We start from the raw sequence: 25,135 nt of genomic DNA, 5'->3' as shown, positions 1-25,135 counted from the left end.
GAACACTGCTCATTTAAATGTTTACCATATAATGATAGAACACTACACAATGGCAACAACAACTACACCTTAATATAGCAATTATTCCACTATCATTCATTTCCAACCAGTCTCAAAAATCCATATAGCTTCTATCTTTCCAGGAGGACTCAGGAGGTGTCAGGAGGTGCAGCCCTGACAGTAGCGTCTGACACCCCCGGGCTTGCATGGCCCCCAGAGCCTTGGAGAGCAAACCATGTGGAGAAGCTGCTGCGGTGAGTAATGTTTAAATGGCACCTTCTTCCCGTCAGCTCTGTAAACTCTCAGTGCCTCCCCTCTGCACTGCCTGATGGGAACCACATGCTGGGTGTAGAGGGCCCAGCCTCATTTGACCCTGCTCAAGCTCTGCACCTGAGACACACACACACACACACACACACACACACACACACACACACACACACACACACACACACACACACACACACACACACACACACACACACACACACACACACACACACACAGACACACACACAACGACAGCAAGGGCCTGGCATCCATTTCTACTTTCCTGTATCCCCAGGCTGATCTCTGTTCAGCCAGCCAGGCAGACTAGGAGAGAGGAGAGGGGAGGGGAAGACAGGAGGGGAGGGGAGGAGAGGACAGGAAGAGAGGGGAGGAGAGGAGTGGAAGGGAGAGGGGACAAGAGGAGAGGAGAAGAAAGGAGAGGGGAGGAGAGAAGAGGAGAGGAGAGGAAGGGAGAGGAGGGTAGCTTTCCTGGCATGGAACAGCCACTATGAGTGGTTTATTTTCCCAGCTACCTCAGCTCTCTGCCGTTCACATTCCTGCTCAGAACAGAATCCAGAGGAATGTTTGGAATTCTGATTTGGAATCCTGATCCTTTTCTCTGCAGCCCAGAGAGTTAGTTAGTTAGTTTTCTATAGAGTTCTGTAGTCTTTACTGTAACAGCAGACCCAAAGATGATACTTCTGCACAGTTTAACTAAACATTCCAAAGTAATGAAAATGTTGGCCTCACTTACTGAGAGACTGAACATCCAGACATAAATGCATAGATATTTCCTAACCTGCTATTCTGCCCTACAAAGGCTAACTGCAGTAACTGGGTAAGAGTAAAACTGAGAAAATGTCTTAAAAGCTTTTTTTAACTGGCCAGCCAAATTGGTTATAGGTATATAAGGATATTGCACTAATAAACCTTTCCGACCTGTCAATCATGCGTGAGAATAATAACCAATAAGGTTGTCTGATTTCTTAAGACCACGCCTCTGATGTCCCACAAACAAAGCTAGTCCCACATTGAGTTCATAGATAAGACATTAGTTTGAAGAAAATGGTTCTTAAAGGACAATGCTCGTTTTTGACAACCTGGACCTTATTTACGACATATTATAAGAGGTTTTACTCACCAAGATCACTTAGGTGTAGTTCGGAGGCATGTAGAAGAAATTTAAAATCCAGCGCGAGCCAGTATATCCATGTAATGGCGGTGGGGGGAACACCGAGAATGCAGTTTCTAAAAATCTATTTTCTGCCGCGAAACGGTTGTTGTCAGAGGCATGTGAAAAACCACAACAGGCCTACGCTCTATGTAAGCACAACTAGCGATTCATAAAGACAGATTGATGAAAACAACCGTTTCGCGGCAGAAAATAGATTTTTAGAAACTGCATTCTCGGTGCCCCCACCAACGCCATTACATGGATATACTTGGCTCGCGCTGGATTTTAAATTTCTTCTACAGGCCTCCGAACTACACCAAAGTGATCTCGGTGAGTCAAACGTCTTATAATATGTCGTAAATAAGGTCCAGGTTGTCAAAAACGAGCATTGTCCTTTAACACATAGAGAAAAGCGGCCTGCAGGCTGTTGTACCATAGTGTTATAAGAACACAAGCTGCTTGATACTCCACACCTCCCTCCACACATCAGGTCACAGCAGCGCCGACACAAAAAGCTACTGTACGAAGCTCGTAACGTTGGGTACTTGATGTACAGTAGCTAATTAGCCTGTAGCTAGTAGTTAACAGATCATTCTCACATGCCTATTTTTTAAGAATGGATGCCACTAACTTACTGCTTTACATGTGCAGTTAGACTCAGAATTTCAATCTGGAGTCTTGAGGCGTCTGTGCCTTCCGCATAGATCGCCAACTTCTATCAACTCGTATGTCGTCAGCTGCTCTGTCTGAAATCCAAACCTCATGGATATATCCTTATGTAAAATAGTTCAGGCCTTTCTGTAGAACTCTCTCAGACAAAGTAGTGGCAATAGGCAAATAACACAGCAATATTGTCAGGAATCCTTGAGAGAATCATCAGGTATGTGCTGTTCAGTGGATATTCTATTAACTTGCTCCAAAGCTTGTGGGGCATAGCAACAGTAACTAGGGGGGGCGGAACTTGCCGCCTGAATAAGAAAGCTCTATTGTACATGTAGTCATGAGGTAATTGATATGCCAAAAATGATGGCTGATTTGACCTTTAATCAATAAAAAATCTTGTACAGGCCCGGTGATAGATTATTTACCTTATAGACTAATCAGTGTGGTATTAGAAATACTGTGCCATCACAAGTGTGTGTGTGTGTGTGTGTGTGTGTGTTGGCCCAGGTCGGACAGGGCAGCCTGGTCTTCTCTCTGCCCCCAGTGCGGAGGCCCATCCCCCTATCCCAGCTCCAGAGCTCTGCTCCTCCTCAGCTTCCCAGCACTGGAGTGCCAGCTGACCCACAGGCAGACGTCATTAGGAACCAAGCCAGCCGTGGCTATTAGAAGGACCACTCACCCATTCATTAAATCGAACTAATTTGCAGTGTAAAAAAAGACTGAGGTTCCGTTTTCACGTGAGCTCTTCTGGGGTGCAACAGAGTACAAAGGTACATTGATGAGTCCGCTTTGGTCACCGTTCCAGTAAAAGGCCATGACAAATATAGTGAGGTCAGATCACACAGGCCTCACAGGCCTAGTCATGGTGTTGCTAGAGCATATCTGGGACTGGTAAGCGCAATATCCTGTTTAGCGACTAAAGCACGACTACCATCTCCTATATTAAGATATTTTAACTGAAAAATAGAAGAATCTCATCTGTTTCTGTCTTGTGTTTGGATTAGCGCAACACACAGTGTACATAAGAGAGTTATTGACATATGAGTTGAGAAAACACATCGTCCTCGGATTCACCAAGCAAACTTTTGGCTCTCTGACTGAACAGGTCTACAGGACAGGCCGTCTGATAAAGAGATTGTGTAGTGGCCATGACAGGCCGTCTGATAAAGAGATTGTGTAGTGGCCATGACAGGCCGTCTGATAAAGAGATTGTGTAGTGGCCATGACAGGCGTCTGATAAAGAGATTGTGTAGTGGCCATGTTTGATAGGATTTCACTGCTTTGGGGAAAGGGCTGTATACAGCTAACCTTTTGTGAGTTGAGCTGAAAGACCTCTTTCATGGGACTAAATTCAGAATCTGTCAACTTCCTCCACAAAAATTAATCCAACCTGATACTGTCTATGTCCTGTGGGTCTGACTACAGCCAATAACAAGCCTACACAAATGCACTGGCAGAACATTCACTGCACAATACATGTTTACAAAGATGAGGAAAATGCATGTATTAAGGTTGCAAAAAGAATCAAACTATAAATGTACAAAACTAAAACTCATTTGTAGTCCCTCAAACACTCATTTGTAGTAGAATCTCCGCCTCCGAATGTCCGGATACTTCCTAGTTGAGAATCTAGGCTAGAACAGAGTGTCTAAGCGGAAGCAGGAGGAGTAAACTTCAAATCTGAAAAAATATGTAACAGTAGTGAACGGTGTGAAAATAATTATATTTCTTGATCCCGATTGAATTGTGCCATGACCATCACAGATGATGTTTGTCTATGTAAAACATACATTTTTTATCATCTCGGTTAACTCGCAAGTTAGCTAATATTTGCTAGCTAACATTACACTGGATTAACACTCAAACACCAAAACCTTGTAAAGCCGATCTCGCATGCCAGCTCTTACAGAACTGACTAACCCCCCTTTTGCATAGCTGCAGCTCTCAACATGGCCAGACTAATAATGATTTTCACCTCTTTTAATAATTTTAAGCATGTTCTGTAATAACTGAAAAAGATCTACAAGCATACAACGGCCCATATATAATTTTTGACAGACTTTGCACTCTTGAGATATTAGTGCTCAATGTTAGAGATATTAGTGCTAGAGAACCATCAGCTACCGTATAATGGATCTCTATTCATTCAATTCAAACCTTATATCTATAGGTATATATATGCCCATATAGATCCATTGAGTACTATAGCTGTGAGCAATGAGCACTTATATCTAAAGAGTGCAAAGTCTGTCAAAATGTGTATATAGACCATTGTATATGATCATAAATAACCTTATAACAGGGCTTATGATGCTAGATACCAAACTCCTCCTTTAAGGACCAGAAGACTCACTGTTGAGCTGTCTCTGAGACTCCATAATGGTGAACACAAAACAGTTAGTGACTTGGTCTGGACCCTGGACGTTTGTGTGGCGGTGTGTTGAGGTTCTCCATGATAACTGGGATGTAGGGGTGTTAATGAAGTAGTCCAACAGCTACATCCTCCCCACGCCGTTTACTGTGGCTTACCTAGCAAGGCTTGAAACAGCTGGCTGCCGAAGATGGCCGAGACTTTCCCCACGCTGGTCTTCAGGGGCTGCTCCTCGGGGCTGGTCAGACTGTCCTGGTACTGCCTCAGAAGCCCCACCGCTCTCTCTGTATCTGACAACACCACGACTCACATGAAGAGCTTCACATGAAGACCCTCACTGCACTACAGTTTAGAAAGTGCAGGCAAGGCTGCTGGTGAAAGGCATTGTTATGACCTTTGGGGAATTGTAATGAGAGGGATGCTGATACCAAGGCCCTTCTGAAGACTTCTGAATAACCTTAAATTAAAGCCAGTGAAAACCTCAACCTTGTGATATAGCAGTGGAAAACCTCTAGCCTACATGAAAAGGCTGCAAACTGGCACAAGCTGTAGTGTAGGCTACAAATCAAAAAAGTTCAAAGCACAAGAACAACCGTGTTGCTTTGGACGAGCCTGCACATATGAATTATAACTCCTGCCGTTTGCATTTGTTTAGCCTAGTTTATGGTTTTCCCCCTCAGCTCAGAGTTATGCCTATCAGTGCTTCTATGTGCTTTTGATATGCGAGGCTATAGGCTACGACTCATAAAGCAGCAGATGTTTGATGAGGCAGGTAACGTGTAAATAACGCAGCCTTGTGATTCGCCTCGCCTCGTTTAACATCTGCCTACAACCGGCTGAGTTCCAGAGAAGAACTTCTACGGGAGGCTGTAACAAACAGGCTACTTCCTGGATCGAGGTTGCAGAATACATCACCAAATGCTCGTCAATCTTACAATGCCAAGGCTTCATCGTGTTGGGGGGGGGGGGGGGGGGTTATTGAGTGACTTGTCAACTACTGCGACTCAAGCAATATGGTAAAGGAAAAGATGTCGCCTAGACTAAACAGTTGACAGCAAAAACTGAATGCTAAACTAACTTTAAAAAGTTGTCATAAACACGTGTGAATGATGTAGTTCGCCGACTTACCATACTTGTGCACCATCATGTATCCTAGCCTGGGACTTTAAATCCGAGGCAAACTGACGACAACCGAAAACAAAGATTTCGCCAAGTAATCGTAGGCGTTCGAATATGAAAAGGAATCTCTCGGGAGAGACTGTACTTTCATTCCTCAGCTGGAGAGAGAGATACTTTAGAGAGAGATACTTTAGAGAGAGATACTTTAGAGAGATACTTTTAAACTTGACCACCGAGCCGAGACGCTCCAGGGGGTCGCACGGTTACTTTGTAGCGGCTGTGATGTAGCCGGGCTCGAGCGGGCGCGAGGCGTGTTCCATGTCAACTTCCCGGGAGTCCGGTTGAAGGAGCTCGAGCACGCGTCACCGGGGGATCCCGCGGCTCCTCGTAGAGCCTCGCGCTCACTGTTTTGCCCACACATGAAATTCACTGACTTTAATTGCGGTAACGAGTTGAGTTAATGCTATTGGAATATAGATATGGTAATCATCATCAGATTAATCATCATCATCATCGTCGTCATCACCACCATCATATCGTAGCCTATCAGTTTGCACTGTAGGTTCATTTTGCTTATACTATCTTATAGGATTTATACTGTAGCCTACTAGAGGCGCAGTGATGAGGCGTGGGAGTTACACTGTGGGAAGTGAGGTCGCCTACAGCAACCTGGAGCACAGCGACCTATGCAGATGTCCTGGACGAATTCACAAATAATATGGTTACGTCTGCCATCTAGTGGTAAAAGAACACATAGAGGCCGAACACGACGAGTATCCTAAACAGTTGAGAAAACAGTAGAATTAAAGCAATTTGAATTTAACATTTTTTACAGTAATTTGAACAACATTGAAGCTGAACACGAAGAGTAGGCTAAACAGTCGAGGAAACAGTATAATTAATTGCATTTTAATAAAAAATAAAAAAGTAATAAAAAAAATCATTAAACAAATAGAAGTCATTTATTTTCATCCACATGCCACAAGCTGGCTGCATTCTGTGATGAATACAAAACTAAATGCACAGGTTCATAGACCTAAACATATTTCACTCTCGCGCGCCCTGGTGCGCACGCACACACGCACGCGCGCGCACACACACACACGCACACACACGCACACACACGCACACACACGCACACACACGCACACACACACACACACACGCACAATGGGACACAATGATCACACAGTGCATTGAAATTGAGCATCTTGGAGTTGAAAACCTGTTTGATTCCGGCCACAAGGACAGCTGCCATTAGAACTGGACTCAATTACTCAGCTAAGAAGGGGAACAGTTCTCTGAACTACTCAAAGGGAACAGTTCTACTTGGGTAAGAAGGGGAACTGTTCTCTCGGAACCAGTTCCAGCTGATTCTGGTCTGGAAGCTTGTTCTGCGTCCCTTTCCTGTTGACAATCAGACACCAGCCATGAATACATTTGATGATCATAAACAAGCATGGTGCTTTATACAACGGTAAGTTCTGGTTCTTGATTCTGATTGGCTGGAAGCCGTGTTAAAATACTTTGTAACACACACCTGGGACCGCATATCATTCCATTTTCAGTATGAATGTGCCTCCCATTTGATCCAATGCATTGTAGTTGTTGTTGTTGCTTGGCAACCCTTTTGTTAGGGGAACTATTTTGCTTGGCGGAATTGAGGGAATGATGCTTCGTTTTGAATAAATGTCAATATTTTACATTGCTGTGTGTCTATTTTACACTAATAGCTGTAGTAACCGTTGTATAAAAGCAATAAACCACGAGAGGCCGTGTGTTATAGTGATTTTATAACAGCAAGGGGGCGTTGTTAGGCACAACACGAAGCGTCGTATTAATACAGTAGGCCTACATCTAATTCTAATCCATTGTAATCAATACAAATGCTGATTCTCATCGTTCTCGTGTTCTGATTCAATTCTTGATTGCTGAGTTCATCATTACAAGCAGTACAAGTCATTAATTACAAGCAGCTTAGTAATTAACAATTAATAATTCTTCACAAATCTTGCAAAGTCATAAAAAGCTGCAATCATTCTCATTTCTAGTATTGATTATTCCAACCATTTCTGCCATCTGTAGCCAAGTCTACATTTAGTGTGACTGAAACAGCGCCGTTTCCTTAAGAGATTAAAGTGGCAAATCACTTTCTGAACGTGAAACACAAGTTTCCATGTTTGTTTTTTCGTCTGGTCTCTACTTACCTGTGTAAGATGAACAGCCCACACATGATGACCAGTGACACCGTGTCCACTGTGATCCATATCCGTTCATACCAGCTGGGACTCTGAAACACGTGCACACACACATGGGTGTCCCATAGTAAGGGCCAGACGTATACATTCAGAGCATAGTGACCAGAAATAATGGGTCGCCTATAAAAAGATAAGCAAACATTGAGGGGAGACTACAGTATGTGTGGGAAGTGAATCTTCTTTTGAAGAGGAGGGAGAGAGAGAGAGAGAGAGAGAGAGAGAGTGTGTGTGTGTGTGTGTGTGTGTGTGTAGGCAGCCTCTCACCAGAGTCCAGTCGGGCTCAGTCATGAAGAATGTGTGTGTGTGTGTGTGTGTGTGTGTGTGTGTGTGTGTGTAGGAAGCATCTCACCAGAGTCCAGTCGGGCTCAGTCATGAAGAATGTGTGTGTGTGTGTGTGTGTGTGTGTGTGTGTGTAGGAAGCATCTCACCAGAGTCCAGTCGGGCTCAGTCATGTCCCGGAGGAGGTGGCAGGTGTTGGTGGTGACTGAGCCGGCCCCCGAGCACCACAGCAGAGAGAAGAGCCAGCGCTCATTCACCACCCACAGGTTCACAGACACATTCCTGCTCTGCAGCTCCCTGACACACACACACACACACACGCACACACATGCACACGCACACATGTGCACACACACGAACGCACACGCATACACACACGTGCACACACACATGTGCACACACACGAACGCACGCGCACACGCGCACACACGCACACGCATGTGCACACACACGAACGCACGCGCACACACACGCGCACACACACGCACACACACACACACACACACACACACACACACACGCACACATGTGCACACACACGAACGCACGTGCATACACACACACACACATGCGCGCACACACAAACACACGCACACACATGCACACGCATGTGCACACACACGAACGCACGAACGCACGCGCACACGCACACACACACACACACACACACACAAACACACACACAAACACACACACACACACACACACACACACACACACACACACACACACACACAGCCATTTCAGTCCAGCAATAGCAGATTAGTCAGGAGTTATCTTACAGAGAGCTCCTCTAGGAAACATGGCACTACGCAAACAGACAGAGAGAAAGGAGTGATCAGTCAGGAAGTGCCGTACATAGAGAAAGGTTTGCTCAGACCACACTTTCCCAGCCTCTTTAGAATTGTTACAACGAATCAACAACCAATCTCAGCAGGAAGTTTCACTGCGGTGCACTCAGCCATTAAATAAGCCACCTGGGTGAGAACATTAGTTGAGTCCCGTTCCCCCCCGAGGCCGAGCGTGTCTTCACATTTGATGCCATACGGCCCCGTGTCTCTACGTGCCACAGCCCTGAGTTTAATTACACCCCCACTGTGTCTGCCCCCGGGGTCTGGCACGGTAGAACAGGGTTTCTGGAAGGAATTGTTTATTTAGCCTCAGCCCTGAGAGAGAGCAGCTTGTGAGCGCCCACTAAGGTACTCACTGGATATGTGTGGCGTTCAGCGCACTGTAGTTCAAGTTCAGATGGTCTCCTCCATTCCGGTTCATCTCGGACACGTCGTCGTAGATCTGGGTGAAGCCCGGCGCCTGCTGCATCACAGCCTGCCTCTGAGCACTGGGAAGCCAGAGGATCTACAAAGACGGGACCAGTAAGTATGACAAGCTGAGTCAGCTGTAATAAATCATACAGAAGTGAACACACAAACACAAGAACAACAAAATAATAATAACAATATCAAATCAAATAGCAATATAATAATAATAATAATAATAATAATAATAAGTAAATCCCATGGCAAAAGTAAGAAGTGCATCCACATCTTATTCAAATTATTTTCAAAGAGGCATCAAAAATACCCAATTAGTCAGTTCAATCATTCAATCTAACAAATATATACCCTTCCAGCCAACATGTCCATAGTGGTTAAATGTGGGCTACATGGGTACAAAGTAGGTATGGGCTGGAACTGGGCCAACTGTGTGGGAACCATATGGATTCAGAAACATGGGTTCCACATGGGAACCCCATGTGGGCTAGTTATATGGGTTCCGTATGCAGGCTAACTGGGCTGGAACTGGGAATCCTCATTGGGAGCCCATAGTGGTTCAGTAACATGGTCCCATATAGCAAACTCATGTGAGCTGATTAGATGGGTTTCTTTTGGGCAAGAAGAAATTTGGCCCGGGATGTGTTCTGTTTTTCTTGAGTTTAAAGCCTGATGCATTTTGGTTTAATTGTAAGCTTAACATAAACAAATACTATAGATCTAGCCCAGTGGAAACTCAGTATTAGTGGAAACTCCAGCTCACCCTGCGGTCAATCCACAAAAATGTCCACGAAAGTATAATGTTGGCTCCACAGCTGCTAATAATCCACTAATTACACAAGAGAGGAGAAGATTTTGAAAATGCCTCTGTAGCTTCTTTAGCAAAGAGGAGAAAACGCACACTGGGAATATTCAGAGAGGTGCTGGTAATGGGAAATACACTGATACTTCTTCCAGCACCTCATGCATTGGGGTCAGGGCATTTACAACATGCTGTTATGTGAAACTGCCAAGCAGTGGGTGAAATGAAGGCAAACTGGCCCAGATGTTATTCACTTAGAAGTGGGACCTACATGGGTCTCATATAAATGGCCCATGGGCCAACCTAAGAATGAGTCAGATCCCACTTTAGGCCCATGTGTGGGCGACCACAGGTGTGGCCTACATGGGTCTCATATGGCCCAGTTGGGCTCCACCTAAGGCCCATTCAGATCCCAATTAGAACCCATATACCAGTAGGCACACATGTATGACCTACATGGGTCTCATATAAATGTCCCAGTTGGGCCCCACCTAAGAATCAGTCAGGTCCCACTTCAAGCCCATGTGGGTGAACCTAGGCCACTGTGGAAACTGCAGACAAACCCACTTGGGATTTATATTGCCAGCCCGCGATTAACCCATATGGGCTCCACCTGTCAATGCTGGCTGGGCCCCAAAATAATAAACCTTATTACACGGCTCTCTAAAATACTCAATTCAGATTGGACAATTGCACGTTCTACCGGTGAATTATTTATCGATAATTCACTGGCAACAAGCAATATTCATTGCTGCTAAGGGCAACACACTATGGATGACAGTTGAAAGTTGTCTGAAAGTTTAAATATTCTAAACAATAACGGTTTGGCTGTTGTAGCCCTATGTTCAGTCTCTGAAAACGAGCCAGAAAAGCCATTGCCCAAGTACGTGGAACCATTTGGCTAGTGAAATAAAAAGCGTAGTCTTATTAGTATTAATGTCATTGGTAAGTAGCTGTGTAATAAGCCGGCTTCGCCACGGGGTTCCAAGCGCACTGTGGGGCTCTTCTTGTTTGATAATGACCGGCTCATCCCTTACGTAGCCTATACTCGCCTGTCCAACGGAACACTCTGGATCTCAACGACAGACGGGTCAGGAACGATCTCGATTGGTGTGTCCCTGTTCTGTCACTACACTCTCACCTACACATAATCCCAAACACGTCTGTATACTGCACATAGAGCAAATTAGACGCAGAACTCCTACCAAGTTTTGAGGGATCCCAGAGCGGAGGATGGCGCTGACTGTGTCGTTGATGTCGTCGTCGTCGTGTTTGTTTTTCAGGTCGAAGATGACAGAGGTGTGATGCTGCTTGGCCAGGTCTAGGAGCTGGACCAAAGAGGGGATACTCTGGTTCTCGGCCGTCCGCCTCTCCTGCTCCGAGAGCCGGGAGACGGAGCGGAACGGATCGGTCTAGAAAGGGAGTCATCTTTGGTTAAATCATGGAGCCATTGTCAAATAACACAAGGAATTTCTGATACATGGATGATAACAAAAAAATGTGAAACATTCATCTTCTGTATTGATTCAAGTAATACAATTATTCAACTAGCTGTACTATAAACAAGGTATGTCATGAAGCTCAAAGCGTATTGGCAAACCCCTCACCTGTAGGAACCAGCTCCCAGCGTTAAGCTGCTGTAACTCAGCCCATGTCAGGTTGGTGCTGTGGTTGAACTCCTTGCCAGGGAACTCCTCCGTCACATCCGTCGTCCTCCTCAGGAACCCAGGGCCGTGGTCATGCATCAGGAAGGGAACTCTGTCCTTGCTGGAGGAGGACGACAAGATGATCAGTGAACCGTGTAGCAAAGCCAGCAGCAGCTCATCAATTTTATATGACAGCCGTTCAGAAGGATATTCCAAAACCGGTCCGCGGTCGAACTTGACTTAACCTGACGCTACCTGAACTGCACGTCGGTCTCGAAGGCCGTCACGTTGCACGCCACGCTCCTCCTGAATGACGTCATGGTGTTCTCCGGAGCCAGCTGAACACGAAGACGACAGATGGGTGAGAACCACTCGAGTGCTTCGTACACAAGCACCCCCTCCTTCAGGCTGTGTGAACACACACAGAGCCATGCGCATGACACTGCTAAGCAGAGCTCAGTGGTCATAGCTAATGGTGTCCAGCAACCGAACGGGGGCAGAGCACTGTAGCATATGGGACCCTCACATGACTGGACATTAACTCAAGCTTAAAGGTGTAGTGTGTGATTTCTGGCGCCATCTAGTGGTGCGGTTGCAGACTGATCGTGATGATTGTGAGGGATTATGAAAGTTCTGGTCAACAGAGTTACAGGATATTTGGCCTCTATGTTACCCTGCTCTAGTGAGAGGAGTGCTATGGCAGGGGTAGGGTACTGAGAAAAGACGAAGTTAAAAGTATTTTGAGTTATACTGTATACAGAAATGTTGATAGTAGGGGGCAGGTTCCATCCTGTTCGCATGAATGCAAGTGCAGAAAGATTTGCCTGAAAAAGAACGCTACAGAACGCGGAAGTCCTAGGGAGAGAGGGCTCAGGAGCAGGTGTGGGCGAGCGAGCGGGTGAGCCTCAAAGCAGGCGTCGTGCGTGAGCTGAGGGCTTTTCCACATCTGCACTACTGACAATTAGACAGCAAATGGACACTTGAGTATAATAATGCCCTCCAAAAATATCGTTGAAAAAATAAAAAATGAAATGGTCCCAGAGCATGCTCCTCACCACTGGAGCTCCGCGATGGCCAATGAGACGAGGTTTTGGGGGCAGCTCACTGGCTTCAAGCAGGCAAGGAGAGGTGATGAGGAGGGGACTGAGAAAGATGGCCACCGACACCACGGTGAAGACTGCCGCGATGAAGACCTTAGAAACTGAGGAACGAACAGAGAGAGACAAGTTGTATGTCAGGCTACATGTTATATGTATCAATTGTTTTCTATTTCTGTATTTCTGTATGGTGTGTATGTTGACTACTGTTTGCAACTGAATTGCCCCTCGGGAACAATAAAGATGATCAGATCAAATCAAAGTCAAATCAATATAGTATGCCAAAAAATGATGTAGTATGTCCAAATACATAGTATGCCACATGCAGTATGGCAAAAATACCAGGATGTTCTACTACATCCGGTCGTATTTTGTAGTATGCAAGCCAGCAGACTTTTCTGGCTATTCTGACCTACAATCCTGTGCGCAGCGGAAATTACATCACGTGCGAGTCGCGACAGCTGTGGACGAATGTCTCTTTATGGACTGCGACGGATGTGGTCGAATTTTAAGGCGCAATGTTATGACAAATTGGTATGTATGTGTACTGCGTGCAAAGTACATACTTTTTTAGGGGCAGTTGGTACATACAGGTGGTAAAAAGTAGAAGTAAGCGAATGGGAACGCAGCCGATGTGAACCTGGGTGTACTGAGGCCTGCCTGACCTGCTCTCTGGGCTCGGTGGACGGACTGGAACACCAGCAGGCTGAGCATGGTCAACGCTCCCACACCGCCCATCTGCAGAAACGGAGCTGTGGCCTGAGGGAACGCCGACAATCACACACACACACACACACACACACACACACACACACACACACACACACACACACACACACACACAAATTCTCAAACTCCTGCCAACATCCAGACTCACAAGAACACATCACACTCATGCTGGAACATTCTCACCAACGCACTTCACACCCACTTACAGTGTCAGACAAATTCTTGGCATGGAAGGATTCTTTGGTGCTACCATACCTGCAGAGATAGAAGAACGCTCTTCCACTCTTTACTCCACTGAAGACTGATCCCTGTGACCCCCAGGGCAATAAACAACACACCTAGAATAAGGAGGAACTGGGCAGAACAGAGACAGACAATAAACACACCTAGAACCAACACACCTGTTTCAATATCTGTGTGGTCTGTATGGCTCTATGTGCTACTAACCCTGCTCTGCCTTCCCTCTGCCTTCCCTCTCCCTAGTGCCTCTCTCTCTCCCTCCTATCTTCTAACCAGGTCCAGTGGATGCCCCACTGTCACCAGCAGACCTCCCTGAGTCCGATAGATACCCCTGTGTCTACTGTGGATGTCGTAGCATGTCCGTAGAATATTCTCTCTCCTATGATGCTTTTAGCCTCTCTCACTCTGAAATGTAATTTAATGCAATGTATTGCTTTATAAATGTTCTTAGCCGGTAGACAAACACACTCCTGGAGCTTGCTCGATCGCCTTGTTGAGAGGGGTCAGGGAAGAATTTTTACAGCTCACTTATCTGGCCCCCGGGTGATTAGTGGTTTTTTGCTTCCCTCTGGAATATGTAGAGAGTGGGTCGTATGCCCTCCTCCCTTGTTCTCTGTAAAGCGCATTGTGTTGCCTCTGGGTATGAAATGCGCTATACAAATAAAGCTTTGATTGATTGATTGATAGAACCAGGAGGATCTGGGCAGAACAGAGATGGACAATAAACACACGTAGAACCAGGAGGATCTGGGCAGAACAGAGACGGACAAGTCGTCCAATCAGAAGACTGTAACTGCAGAGGTTACATTAACGATACAAGAAGCATGTGCATCAGGAGTCAGTCAGCGTTGAGCATGTACCATCACAGACAGGCTATTCTCCTACACATGGAAGCATGTCAGAAACAGAGGCTGGTTACCTTGTGTAGACAGTGCAGGTCCAGAGGTTCTCTCAAGGCAACTTGGAACAACGCAAGAAGCTGTAAGGAATCGGAGGTATTGGCCAATTGCATGATCATCAGTGGCTGGGATCTGTATCCAACTTTGGGGGGGGGGGGGTATATTTACATTGAAATTTTGCAAGAGTATTTTTTTGGCGGGACATCTTCCTACGCGGCTGTATGGTCATTTCAATGCCACTGCCCCAATCTAAATATTGGGGGGGACAATTTTAATGATCTCAAATATTGTGGGGGACATGTCCCCCCTGACCCCCCCCCGCCCTGATGATCATCAGATATTGAGCGCGTCGCTCGGTGACACCGGGGACACGCCCCCGTTCTCTCTCTCACCAGCAGTAAGACGCAGTAGACGGTGATCACAGCAGAGATGACCACCAGCACCATGAACCAGTTCACCCAGCGCTTCAGCACAGAGAAGCCCTTCCTGGTCAGGGGGTCAGCAGAGGGGTCAGGGGTCAGGCTGATATACAGAGAGGGTTTCATGCCGTCTGTGTGTGTGTGTGTGTGTGTGTGTGTGTGCATGTTTGAGTATTAAAGCTACAAGCTCACCAGTTGACGTCCTCCTGGTCGTTGAATGTGACCAGACAGACGTACATCCAACAGAGGGTAACCAGGGCCACGAGGACGAGGATGGAGAGCCAGCAGCATGCGCTCTGGAGTGGGAACACAGCGGCTTGTTAGGCCTCTGTAGATCTCTTAAGACAACACCTGCAATCCTCAATCATCTTGACATAATCTCTCATGCTTATCTCTCCACACCTACACACACCTACACACACGCACATGCACACGCACACACTTTCTGCATGAGTGTATCTGAGCTTGGCTGCCTGGAAGAGGCTTGAAGCCTTTCCAACGTCTTTTCATGTTCAGTTTCGCCCACAGCTCTTTGACATGACAGTTTACAGGGTGAAGAGATACCAGCAAGCAAAACTACCCCCCATACCCCCCCAGCACACCACTACCCCCCCCCCCAAAAAAACAGCACATCACTACCACCCATACCCCCCAGAACACCATTACCCACAATACCCCCTCAGCACACTACCACCTATACCCCCCCCCCCCCAGCACACCACTACCACAAATACCCCCCCCCCCCCAACACACCACTACATTAATCATTTAGCTGATGCTTTCATCCGAAGCGACTGTACTACTACTTTCCAGAACAGAAGTGCACTTTCTTCCTAAAACAAGTGACTAAGAACATAATCTGGTGCTGAAGGCAAAGTGAAGAATAGCAAGCTAAAAATATAATAGGTGCTTAAGAGGGAGGATCGTTGTAGTACTTCTTGAAAGGGTGAGTTTTGAGCCTGCAGCGAAAGATGGGCAGCGACTCTGCTGTCCTGACGTCCGTGGGCAGTTCATTCCACCACAGCGGGGCCAGGACAGAGAAGAGCCCTGACCGTGTCCATCTATGGCAGGGGCCTCGGAGTGACGGGGCAACCAGTCGCCCCGAGGTAGCAGAGCGTAGCGGTCAGGAGAGGGTATAGGGTTTGACAATGGCCTGGAGGTAGGAGGGGGCTGTTCCTTTCATTGCCCTGTAGACAAGCACCAGAGTTTTAAGCTGGATGCGAGCTGCAGCTATAGGGAGCCACCACTACCCCCCTTACCCTGCCCCCCCCAAACACACCACTACCCCCCATACCCTAACCCCCCCAGTGTACCATCCCCCTTTCTCATGGTGTCCAAACAGAGGCCCCCACCCCAGAGAAGGGGGTGGTTCATCCCATCTGCCCTTTGTGTTCCTGTCCCAGATCATGAGCCTGGGAGTTCAGTTAGTCCTGGCACACATTAGTCTGATCCTTTCACTTTTCCTTTCGCTGTCTCTCACTTTCTCTCTCTCTCCCTCTCTCTCTCCCTCCCCTCCCTCTCCCCCCCTCTCTCTCTCTCTCTCTCTCTCTCCCCCTCTCTCTGTCTCTCTCCCTCTCTCTCTGTCTCTCTCTCTCTCTCTCTCTCCCTCTCCCTCTCCCCCTCTCTCTCTCTCTCCCCCTCTCTCTCTCCCTCTCTCTCTCTCTCTCCCTCTCTCAACTGTGGCCTAATTTACAGAACTCAAAGCTTCATATTTTGTATTGCTCTTTGCACTATCCCGTCTCATCCCTGCACCCTGTCCACTGTTGTCTCCATGTTATGCACCACTGACCAAAGCAAGTCTCTTGTACGTACATGACAATAAATGAATGACGATTCTGATTGTCCAATAGCATCCACGTCTCACCGTGATTTCTGTAGGAGCCACAGTGGGCTTGGGAAAATCAGGGAACATTCCTCATGCCTCCACTGAATTTGGACTAAGGGAATGTTAATCCCTCATAATCACAGGACTGTAAAGTTAATTCCTACTACAGAGCAGGTGCTGGCAAGTTGAGAACTACAGTGTATACCTACAGACAACCGCTTACAAAGAGGACTCCAGAACCTTTTTATCTCCAATTTCCAAGTGGCAGTGAGTCATGTGACAAGCCCCTATAAAAACATCAGCCAGGAGCAGGTAGGAATGAAAGCATAGAAAGAGCAAAGGTTAAGTTAATTATTAGTTGTTTCACTTTTAGCTAGTTGCGTATCCATGTGGGCAGTGAACTTACAAGGTCATTTAGACACAGATATGTGATTGCAGATGTAAACAGTGACACAGATATGTGATCGTAAAGCCCAATGTTCCCCTGGCGTACTCACTCTTCTCTGCCTGTCCCTGGGGTGCTTCCAGTAGCAGCTGTACACGCCCCTGAAGCACACGCGACAACAGCTCTGCCCGGCCATCATCCCTGGCCCTGCTCATCCACAGCCGAGGGGACGTGCGGTAGGTCCTGACCCCTGGGGGGGTCACCCTGCCGAGGGTCAGGCTGGGGACGGAGCTGGATGGACGGGACTTTCTCCCGGCCCTCGCGGAGTGAGCAGGGAGGAGAAGGAGTCAGAGTTCCACAGAAGGCAGAGTCACCGTGGTTAACCGCAGTGGAGAGGGAGGAAGGACAAAATGGGTCTGTGAGTAAAGTAGAGAGAGAGAGAGAGAGAGAGAGAGAGAGAGAGAGAGAGAAAAGAGAGTATCTGTTGGTCCAGTCGGGGGGGGGGGGGGGGGGGGGGCTCTGATAATGGCTGACCCTGTGGCAAAGAAAGAGCTCGACAGACAGGCCTGACAGTGAAGTCACTCTTGGAGCAACCGTTCCAACACAAGTGTGGTGGCGTTGACGGTGACAGGCACATCCATACACACACACACACACACACACACACACACAGAGGGGGGCCCCTGGAGGAGGGGGCTCCTCGTGAGCAGGGTACGCATGGCGCAATAACAGGTGGTGAGGCTGACGTAGTGGGAAAGAGATGAGGCAGCTTTTATGGAGCTGGTCTAGCAACCTGATTCAGTGGGAAGCAGACTTCCCACAATTCACAGCTGATTGACTCAAGAAGATGGGAAGGGTGAGAGATCACCTGTGGGTGGATGATAAACAGGCTGGGACACGTACTCCTGGCAGCCCCCTCTAAAGGGAAATTAACCATAAACGGCCATGTTAATTATTAGAACGAGTTAGACGCAGCTAACTATCAGAAAATACTTTTATTTAAAAAACATTATTTGATGTACGAAGCCTAGTCATTGTCTATGGGTTTAACCAGTCAGGTTGGAACACCTGTTGACCTTTCCTTCACTGGAATATAGACTGGTAAATATACTTGGGCAGATTACTTTACAGTTATTATATTTGTTTTGGATTTCACCATCAGATAAGCCACGAGAAGTCAATTTATAATGGGTAAGGTGTGTTAAGTAAACTTCAGACATGCAAACCTGATGCTATACCTGACGCTGCTGTTTGAATATTAAAACACAAAAACAACAAATAATCAATATGTTACAGTATGACCAATTGCAACACACCAGGCATTGTTTCAATAGAAGAACAGAAATGAAATATGATCACAGTGAAAGGCAGTGGTGTGCAGTAATGTTGTTCTTACAGATCAGGTGTATCATATACCTCTAACTGAGGCCCTCTGATCACATGGACATGTCTGAGCAGGCGAACACCCAAATTAAGTGAACCCTAGTGAAATCAGAGCTCATTCAATGCAGGAACCAGACTAGTAGACGTACAGTCTTCATCCATTTACTGTTATGTTTGGGTAGAGAGGACCAAAAGCATTGTTTTGAAAATAAATTTTTCTATCCACGACTGTCTTTATTTATTTTATTCTTCTTGTTATTGACGACGCTGAAGTCAGAACCCGTTTCTCAGAACCCGTTTGGAATTATCCGGTCCACCTTAAAAAAAAGGTTCAAATCAGGATTAAATCAGGATTAAAAGAAAACTACCCAAAATGTCACAGGTTCTATACAACACAGTGGTAGGATACCCCCTCCCGGTGTGACTCGTGGAGTTTCACGAGATTCTGATGTGGCATTTCAAAATAAAAGCCTTCTAAAGTCTCAAAAACGGCTTAAATCGGAATTAAATCAGGATTAAAAGAAAACTACCCAAGATGCCACGGGTTCTATGCTACACAGTGGTAGTAGACCCCCTCTGGGTCTGACCTGTGGAGTTTCACAAGATTCTGATGTGCTATTTCAAAATAAACTAACTAAGCATAGAACCCGTGGCATCTTGGGTAGTTTTCTTTTAATCCTGATATAATCCTGATTTAAGCAGTTTTGGAGACTTTAGAAGGCTTTTATTTTGAAATGCCACATCAGAATCTCGTGAAACACCACAGGTCAGACCCAGAGGGGGTCTCCTACCACTGTGTAGCATAGAACCCGTGGCATCTTCGGTAGTTTTCTTTTAATCCTGATTTAATTCCTGATTTAAGCAGTTTGAGAATTTAGAAGGCTTTTATTTTGAAATGCCACATCAGAATCTCGTCAAACTCCACGAGTCAGACCGGGAGGGGGTCTACTACCACTGTGTCGCATAGAACCTGTCACATTTTGGGTAGATTTCTTTTAATCTTGATTCAATCCCGATTTGAACTTTTTTTTTTAAGGTGGACCGGATAATTCCAAACGGGTTCTGAGAAACGGGTTCTAACTTCAGCGTCGTTTATTATTGTTATTATTAATATTTTACCAGCGATAATATCATATTCGTTTGAGTTAGACAAATCTGTTCCTGAAACGATGTATCAGAAGTGTGACTGTTGTCCATAAGGCCAAGGACAGAGTCACAGAGCTGTTACCAGTAGGGGACAGCAAGACACGCCTTACCAGACAGGTGACAGAAGCCAGTTCAATAGAAATCCACATTCTAATGCAAGGTTGGCAAACTGAGTACTTTGGAAGCTAAAGTCCATTCTGATAAGAGCAGGAATCTTTTATTCGAGTCAAGAAAAATATGTTTGTCATGCTGTGACAGACCGTGTCCGATGTGGGCAGACATACATTAGTTGTTGCATTTCTTTGATAGATAGGCTAATTCACGTTAGATATCTAAGGGTAATCAGTGGAACACATCAAAGAAATGCAACAACTCCACAGCATTGAATATATACATATAATTTATGTCTATTCAGCTACACAGTATTGATAGCCTACATATTGAACCCAGTCTTATACATTCGTAGGAAATCGTGAAAACTAACTCTCATGGTCAAAGAAAAAGTGAAATCACTAGCAAAATGATGCTATATGGCCAATTGCACCCGCATCATAAATGTTATTTCTCTCAATCACTGGACATGATCTCATTTAATCCCTACCCTCCACAAAACATTCTCATCTACAGAGCTTGTTGGTCAATCATAGATGTACAGTTTTGTAATGGTGCTAGATGTGGCTTGTGGAAATATCGAGTAGCCTATCAGATAGCGACAATTAAAATTACACAATTTAAAAATAGTGGAGGAAGTACTGTGGTGCATCATACCTTCGGAAGCCTTGTCCGGGGGTACTCGTTATAAACAAGTCTCGCACTCAATTGGTCAATTGTCTTTATCCACTCTGCTCCGTGGGAGAGTCCGTGGGCAGAATACTAATTAATGTGAATGAATGGGTGTGTGAGTTCGGGGGTGTGTGTCCTAGAGCAGCCTAGTGCGGGGAGGGCTGAGAGGAGCGGGGAGGGGTGAGAGGAGCGGGGAGGGCTGAGAGGAGCGGGGAGGGGACAGCAGGCACAGGTAGCTGACATGAGACCGACTGCCTGGGGACGAGCACAGGTATGGGAAGTTGCGACAGAAACGGTGTGTCACTTTTAGCATAGCCCAGTGGTTCTTTTGGGTATTGCATGCTTTGGGTAAACCACATATTCTGCAAAGTTAGTTATAATTTCTTGAATCACAGTCACGAAACCCTAGACAATAGCCTATATTTCGACGACATGCACTAAATTTACTACAGCTAGGCTAGCCTAGCCTATGTGATGAAGCTGGTTGAGTTCATAGGCGGTGCTGTAAAATGAAGACCACAATTGGTAGGTGAAACCAAAAATGTGTAGGTCTATGGTAATTAAAACCAATCGCCCTAGCCTTGGGGGAGGGGGGTGGGCAACTTCGCATTCCATCATTCCTGCAGGGGCCCCCCAATCCCAGAGCCATTTTTCATCTCAAGAAGTTTGATGGATCTGTAAGGATACTGCTTTAGGCTACTGTAATGAACTGTGAAAGTTCAGCAGCGTTGTAGACGGGCATAGCCTACTTTCACGCTGTTTACTACAACATAAAGCTTTTGTTGGAGATCATTTCTGTTCTCTCAAGTTCTGGCCAAGAACTAGAACTACAGGGAAACAAGATAACTACCCCTGATGTCACCCCAAACACACACACACACACACACACACACACACACACACACACACACACACACACACACACACAGACACGTTGAGACATAATCTGTGGAAACCGAGCTGCACTTTTCTTGCCAACTATAAACATATTTTCCCCACAGGTCTCACCAGCAAACAAGGAATTTGAAAATAAAACAAATGTTGGGTGAAATACCGCTGTCAAGAAAAGGGTAATCAGTGGAACACAAACCCCAAATGCAACTAATATTTATATTTTAATTAGTACCTATTATACCTATATTATATAATAGTTACCTATAGTAACTATTTGTATAGTGTTGAACGCTGGTGTTACTCAGGGTTGTGTCCTGTCCTCCCTGCTGTACGTCCTGTACACACCTGACTGCGTAGCCACCTACGAATCCAACTCCATCGTCAAGTTCACTGATGATATTGTGGTTGGCCTGATCTCCAACGGCGATGCGAAGGCCTACCTGGAGGAGGTGGGGTGCCTGACTAGGTGGTGTCAGGACAACAACCTCCACATGAACGCCAGTAAGACGAATAAGATGCTAGTGGACTATGGGAGGAAGCAGGAGAGGACCTACTAGCCCTCTAAACATCAATGGAAGCTCTGTGGAGAGGGTTGACAACTACAAGTATCTTGGTGTCCAGATCACCAAGGACCTGACATGGGCTACAAACACACACGGTGGTGAGGAAGTCACAACACAGACTGTATCACCTCAGACATCTGAGGAAATTGAAAAAGATTGGGGCTACACATGTATTTGTAACAATATAGTGTTTTTACTGTATAGAACTGATAGAGGCCCGTGAGCCTGAGAAGCAATTCAAATAATTGAGCTGTGTGCGCATGCATGTCTTTGTGTGTGTCTGCAAGTGCAAGCAATGAAAGGTCACAGAAAGTACAAAAACAGAAAGGAACAAGCAGTAGATTCGGGTTAGGGATGTAGCAGACAAGAGCCCATGTGTGGGGTGGGAGTGGAATACAGCAAAGTTGGTAGCAGGCCCAGAACTTTGACCCTGGTCCGGTCGTCCAATCACCTGTCTGCCTGTCTCCTATATATGTGGCTGTTTGTTGCATGTGTGGGTTAGAGGGAAAAGGGGTGATGTTTTGATTCTGTTACCTTCTAGTTTTGTTCATTGTTTAGTCTGTTACACTTTGTTTTAACCTCGTTGTTTGAGTTTGGTGTTTGTACGTGACGTTTGTGGTCCCCGGTTGTTGCCTCGTCTAGGGAGAAGGCTAGGTAAGACCCTGGGGTTTACACTACATCACGTAGGTAACCATTCTGTATATATACACTAGGTTAGAAGCGAGCGGGTGTCATCCCTTTTTTTTTGTAGCAGATGGGCTAGGTTCCGGGTAGATTAGGTAGCTAGTGTGCAAATTGGTAGATATGCTAGGTTAGAGGTGTAGGGAAGAATAGGGCTGTGTTTTTTGGTTGTGACCCCGTTCGCACAGCCTTCTCCCTCCCTTCTCCTACCCTCTGTACATCCCCGGTTTAGTTGGTGTTTTCCCCCTGTATCATGTTTGTTGCCGTTATTGTCTGTCATTGGATGTTGGATGTTGTAAATAAATACGTTATAGTTTAAGGGTTCTTTGGTGGTTAGTTTGGCATTTGTTTTCACACCACACCTGTACTGTGGTTGGTTTCCTAGGGCTTATATGCAGGCTATGTTGCACTCTTCCCTCCATCCCTAGTCTACCATCTGAGGGAGGTAGTAACAGCAAGGCCAGGAGAATCCCCAAGGACCCCAGTCACTTGGATAAAAATGTTCTCTGCTGTGGTTGGGGGCCGGTACCGCATCCACAAAGCCAACTCAGAGAGGAGCTTCTACCCCCAGGCCATCCGGATCCTGAACGAGGACACTGCCTAGGCCTGCTCTTTCCCTCAAAAGAATGCCCCCCCACCCATAATCACTCTCTCTACTCACACCTGGACTCAACTCAGCAGTAACAGAATACTCAGCACAGCAGCAATTTATATATGATAGACTAGTCGTGAGAATACACACTCTGTGGATACGCATGTAAATATACACACCATATATTTTATACACCATGTACGTACCCATTTATACAGTATATTGACAAAAGTATTGGGACACCTACACTTACTGTAACACCTACAGAAGCTTTTATGACATTCCATTCTAAATTCATAGGCACAGTCATGCTGGAACAGAAAAGGGCCTTCCCCAAAGTTCGAGTAAAGGGAAATGTTAATGCTTCAACTTACAAAGACATTTTGGACAATTCTATGCTTCCATCTTTGTGGGAACAGTTTGGGGAAGTTTTTTTTTCTGTTTCAGCATGACTGTGCCCCAGTGCACAAAGCAAGGTCCATAAAGGCATGGTTGGGTGAGGTTGGTGTGGAAGAACTTGACTGGCCCGCACAGAGCCCTGACCTCAACCCCATCACAGAGCCCTGACCTCAACCCCATCACAGAGCCCTGACCTCAACCCCATCACAGAGCCCTGACCTCAACCCCATCACACACCTTTGGGATGAACTAGAACAGAGATTGTGAGCTAGGCCTCCTCGTCCAACATCAGTCATATATATATGTATTACGTCCAACATCAGTCATATATATATGTATATACTGTATATAACACAATATAAAACACTATATATATATATATATATATATATATTATATATATATATATATATATATATATATATATATATATATATATATATATAGTGTTTTATATTGTGTTATATACAGTATACGCCTGTCGTAAGGACATACAAGAAGTGGACCAGTAAAGCTAAGGATAAGAGGTGTGGTTAGAATCGGCTGGCTGTGATGAGGATTTTGATTGGCCGGGCGCAGACCCAGGAAACAGCCAGGACAAATACACAGACAATGTAACGTTATTCACCAGCTTTTGTGAGAGTGCCTGTGTACCAACCCGCATCAGGGTCAGTTATGACATCAAACCCTGATTCACAGTACAAACTCAGTACAGGTTTAGCCAGGAAGTGAAGGAATCTAAACAATGCTTCTCTGAGAAACTTAAACATCAATTCTCAGAAGGAAATATGGCCTCTGTCTGGAAAGGCCTCAGACAGATCACGAACTAGGCTACAAACCGAAATCCCCCAGTCCACTGACAACTCACGGCTAACCAACGACCGGAACGAGTTCTACCTCCGATTTAATAAACAACTGCCCCCCCCTGACAGCCGCCAGGGCCCACCCCAGCAGGGGCCCAGACCTCTCCACAGCTGCCCCCCACCCCACTGTGACACAGCCCTTCTCCATCCTAGAGAAGGATGTGAATCATCTGTTCAAGAGACAGAACCCCCGGAAAGCGACCGAACCTGACTCTCACCTTCTATCCCGAAGTACTGTGCTGATCAGCTGTCCCCGGATTTCACGTACAACTTCAACACCTCACTAGAGACATGCCATGTTCCAGCCTGCTTCAAGACCACCATCATCCCCGCCCCCCCCCAAAAAAACAAGGACCACTGGCCTCAATGACTACAGGCCCGTTG

The 25,135-nt window shown here is 46.0% G+C and overlaps 2 protein-coding genes across 4 annotated transcripts in view; both read right to left on the bottom strand.

Annotated features, from left to right (window-relative positions):
* Positions 1-5,922, bottom strand: part of dlg3 (discs, large homolog 3) — a 118,764-nt gene extending 112,842 nt beyond the window's left edge. For 2 of the 3 annotated variants that reach the window (XM_084448296.1, XM_084448298.1), the window contains exons 1-2: positions 5,607-5,922; positions 4,637-4,768 (exon numbers count right to left, since the gene is read on the bottom strand). In XM_084448296.1, coding sequence (XP_084304422.1) covers positions 4,637-4,768; positions 5,607-5,625 — 151 coding nt within the window. In that variant the 5' untranslated portion in view covers positions 5,626-5,922. The remainder of the gene's footprint in view (positions 1-4,636; positions 4,769-5,606) is intronic. The other variant, XM_084448297.1, reaches the window with a different exon arrangement.
* Positions 5,923-6,588: 666 nt separating this feature from the next.
* gdpd2 (glycerophosphodiester phosphodiesterase domain containing 2) lies at positions 6,589-20,852 on the bottom strand. The gene is made up of 15 exons (XM_084448317.1): positions 20,745-20,852; positions 17,560-17,863; positions 15,430-15,533; positions 15,211-15,304; positions 14,839-14,898; positions 13,935-14,033; positions 13,616-13,709; positions 12,909-13,054; positions 12,109-12,191; positions 11,815-11,974; positions 11,413-11,619; positions 9,342-9,490; positions 8,284-8,431; positions 7,805-7,887; positions 6,589-7,004 (listed from the first exon to the last, which is right to left on the bottom strand). The coding sequence occupies exons 2-15, from the start codon at positions 17,644-17,646 to the stop codon at positions 6,923-6,925; spliced, it is 1,596 nt and encodes a 531-aa protein (XP_084304443.1). The 5' UTR covers positions 17,647-17,863; positions 20,745-20,852; the 3' UTR covers positions 6,589-6,922.
* Between the last annotated feature and the right edge of the window lie 4,283 nt (positions 20,853-25,135).

The sequence above is a fragment of the Borostomias antarcticus genome, assembly GCF_949987555.1.
Source record: "Borostomias antarcticus genome assembly, chromosome: 14".
NCBI classification, from domain to species: Eukaryota; Metazoa; Chordata; class Actinopteri; order Stomiiformes; family Stomiidae; genus Borostomias; species Borostomias antarcticus.
The sequence above is the reverse complement of the archived record's forward strand: the minus strand, read 5'-3'. Positions and strand labels throughout refer to the sequence as shown.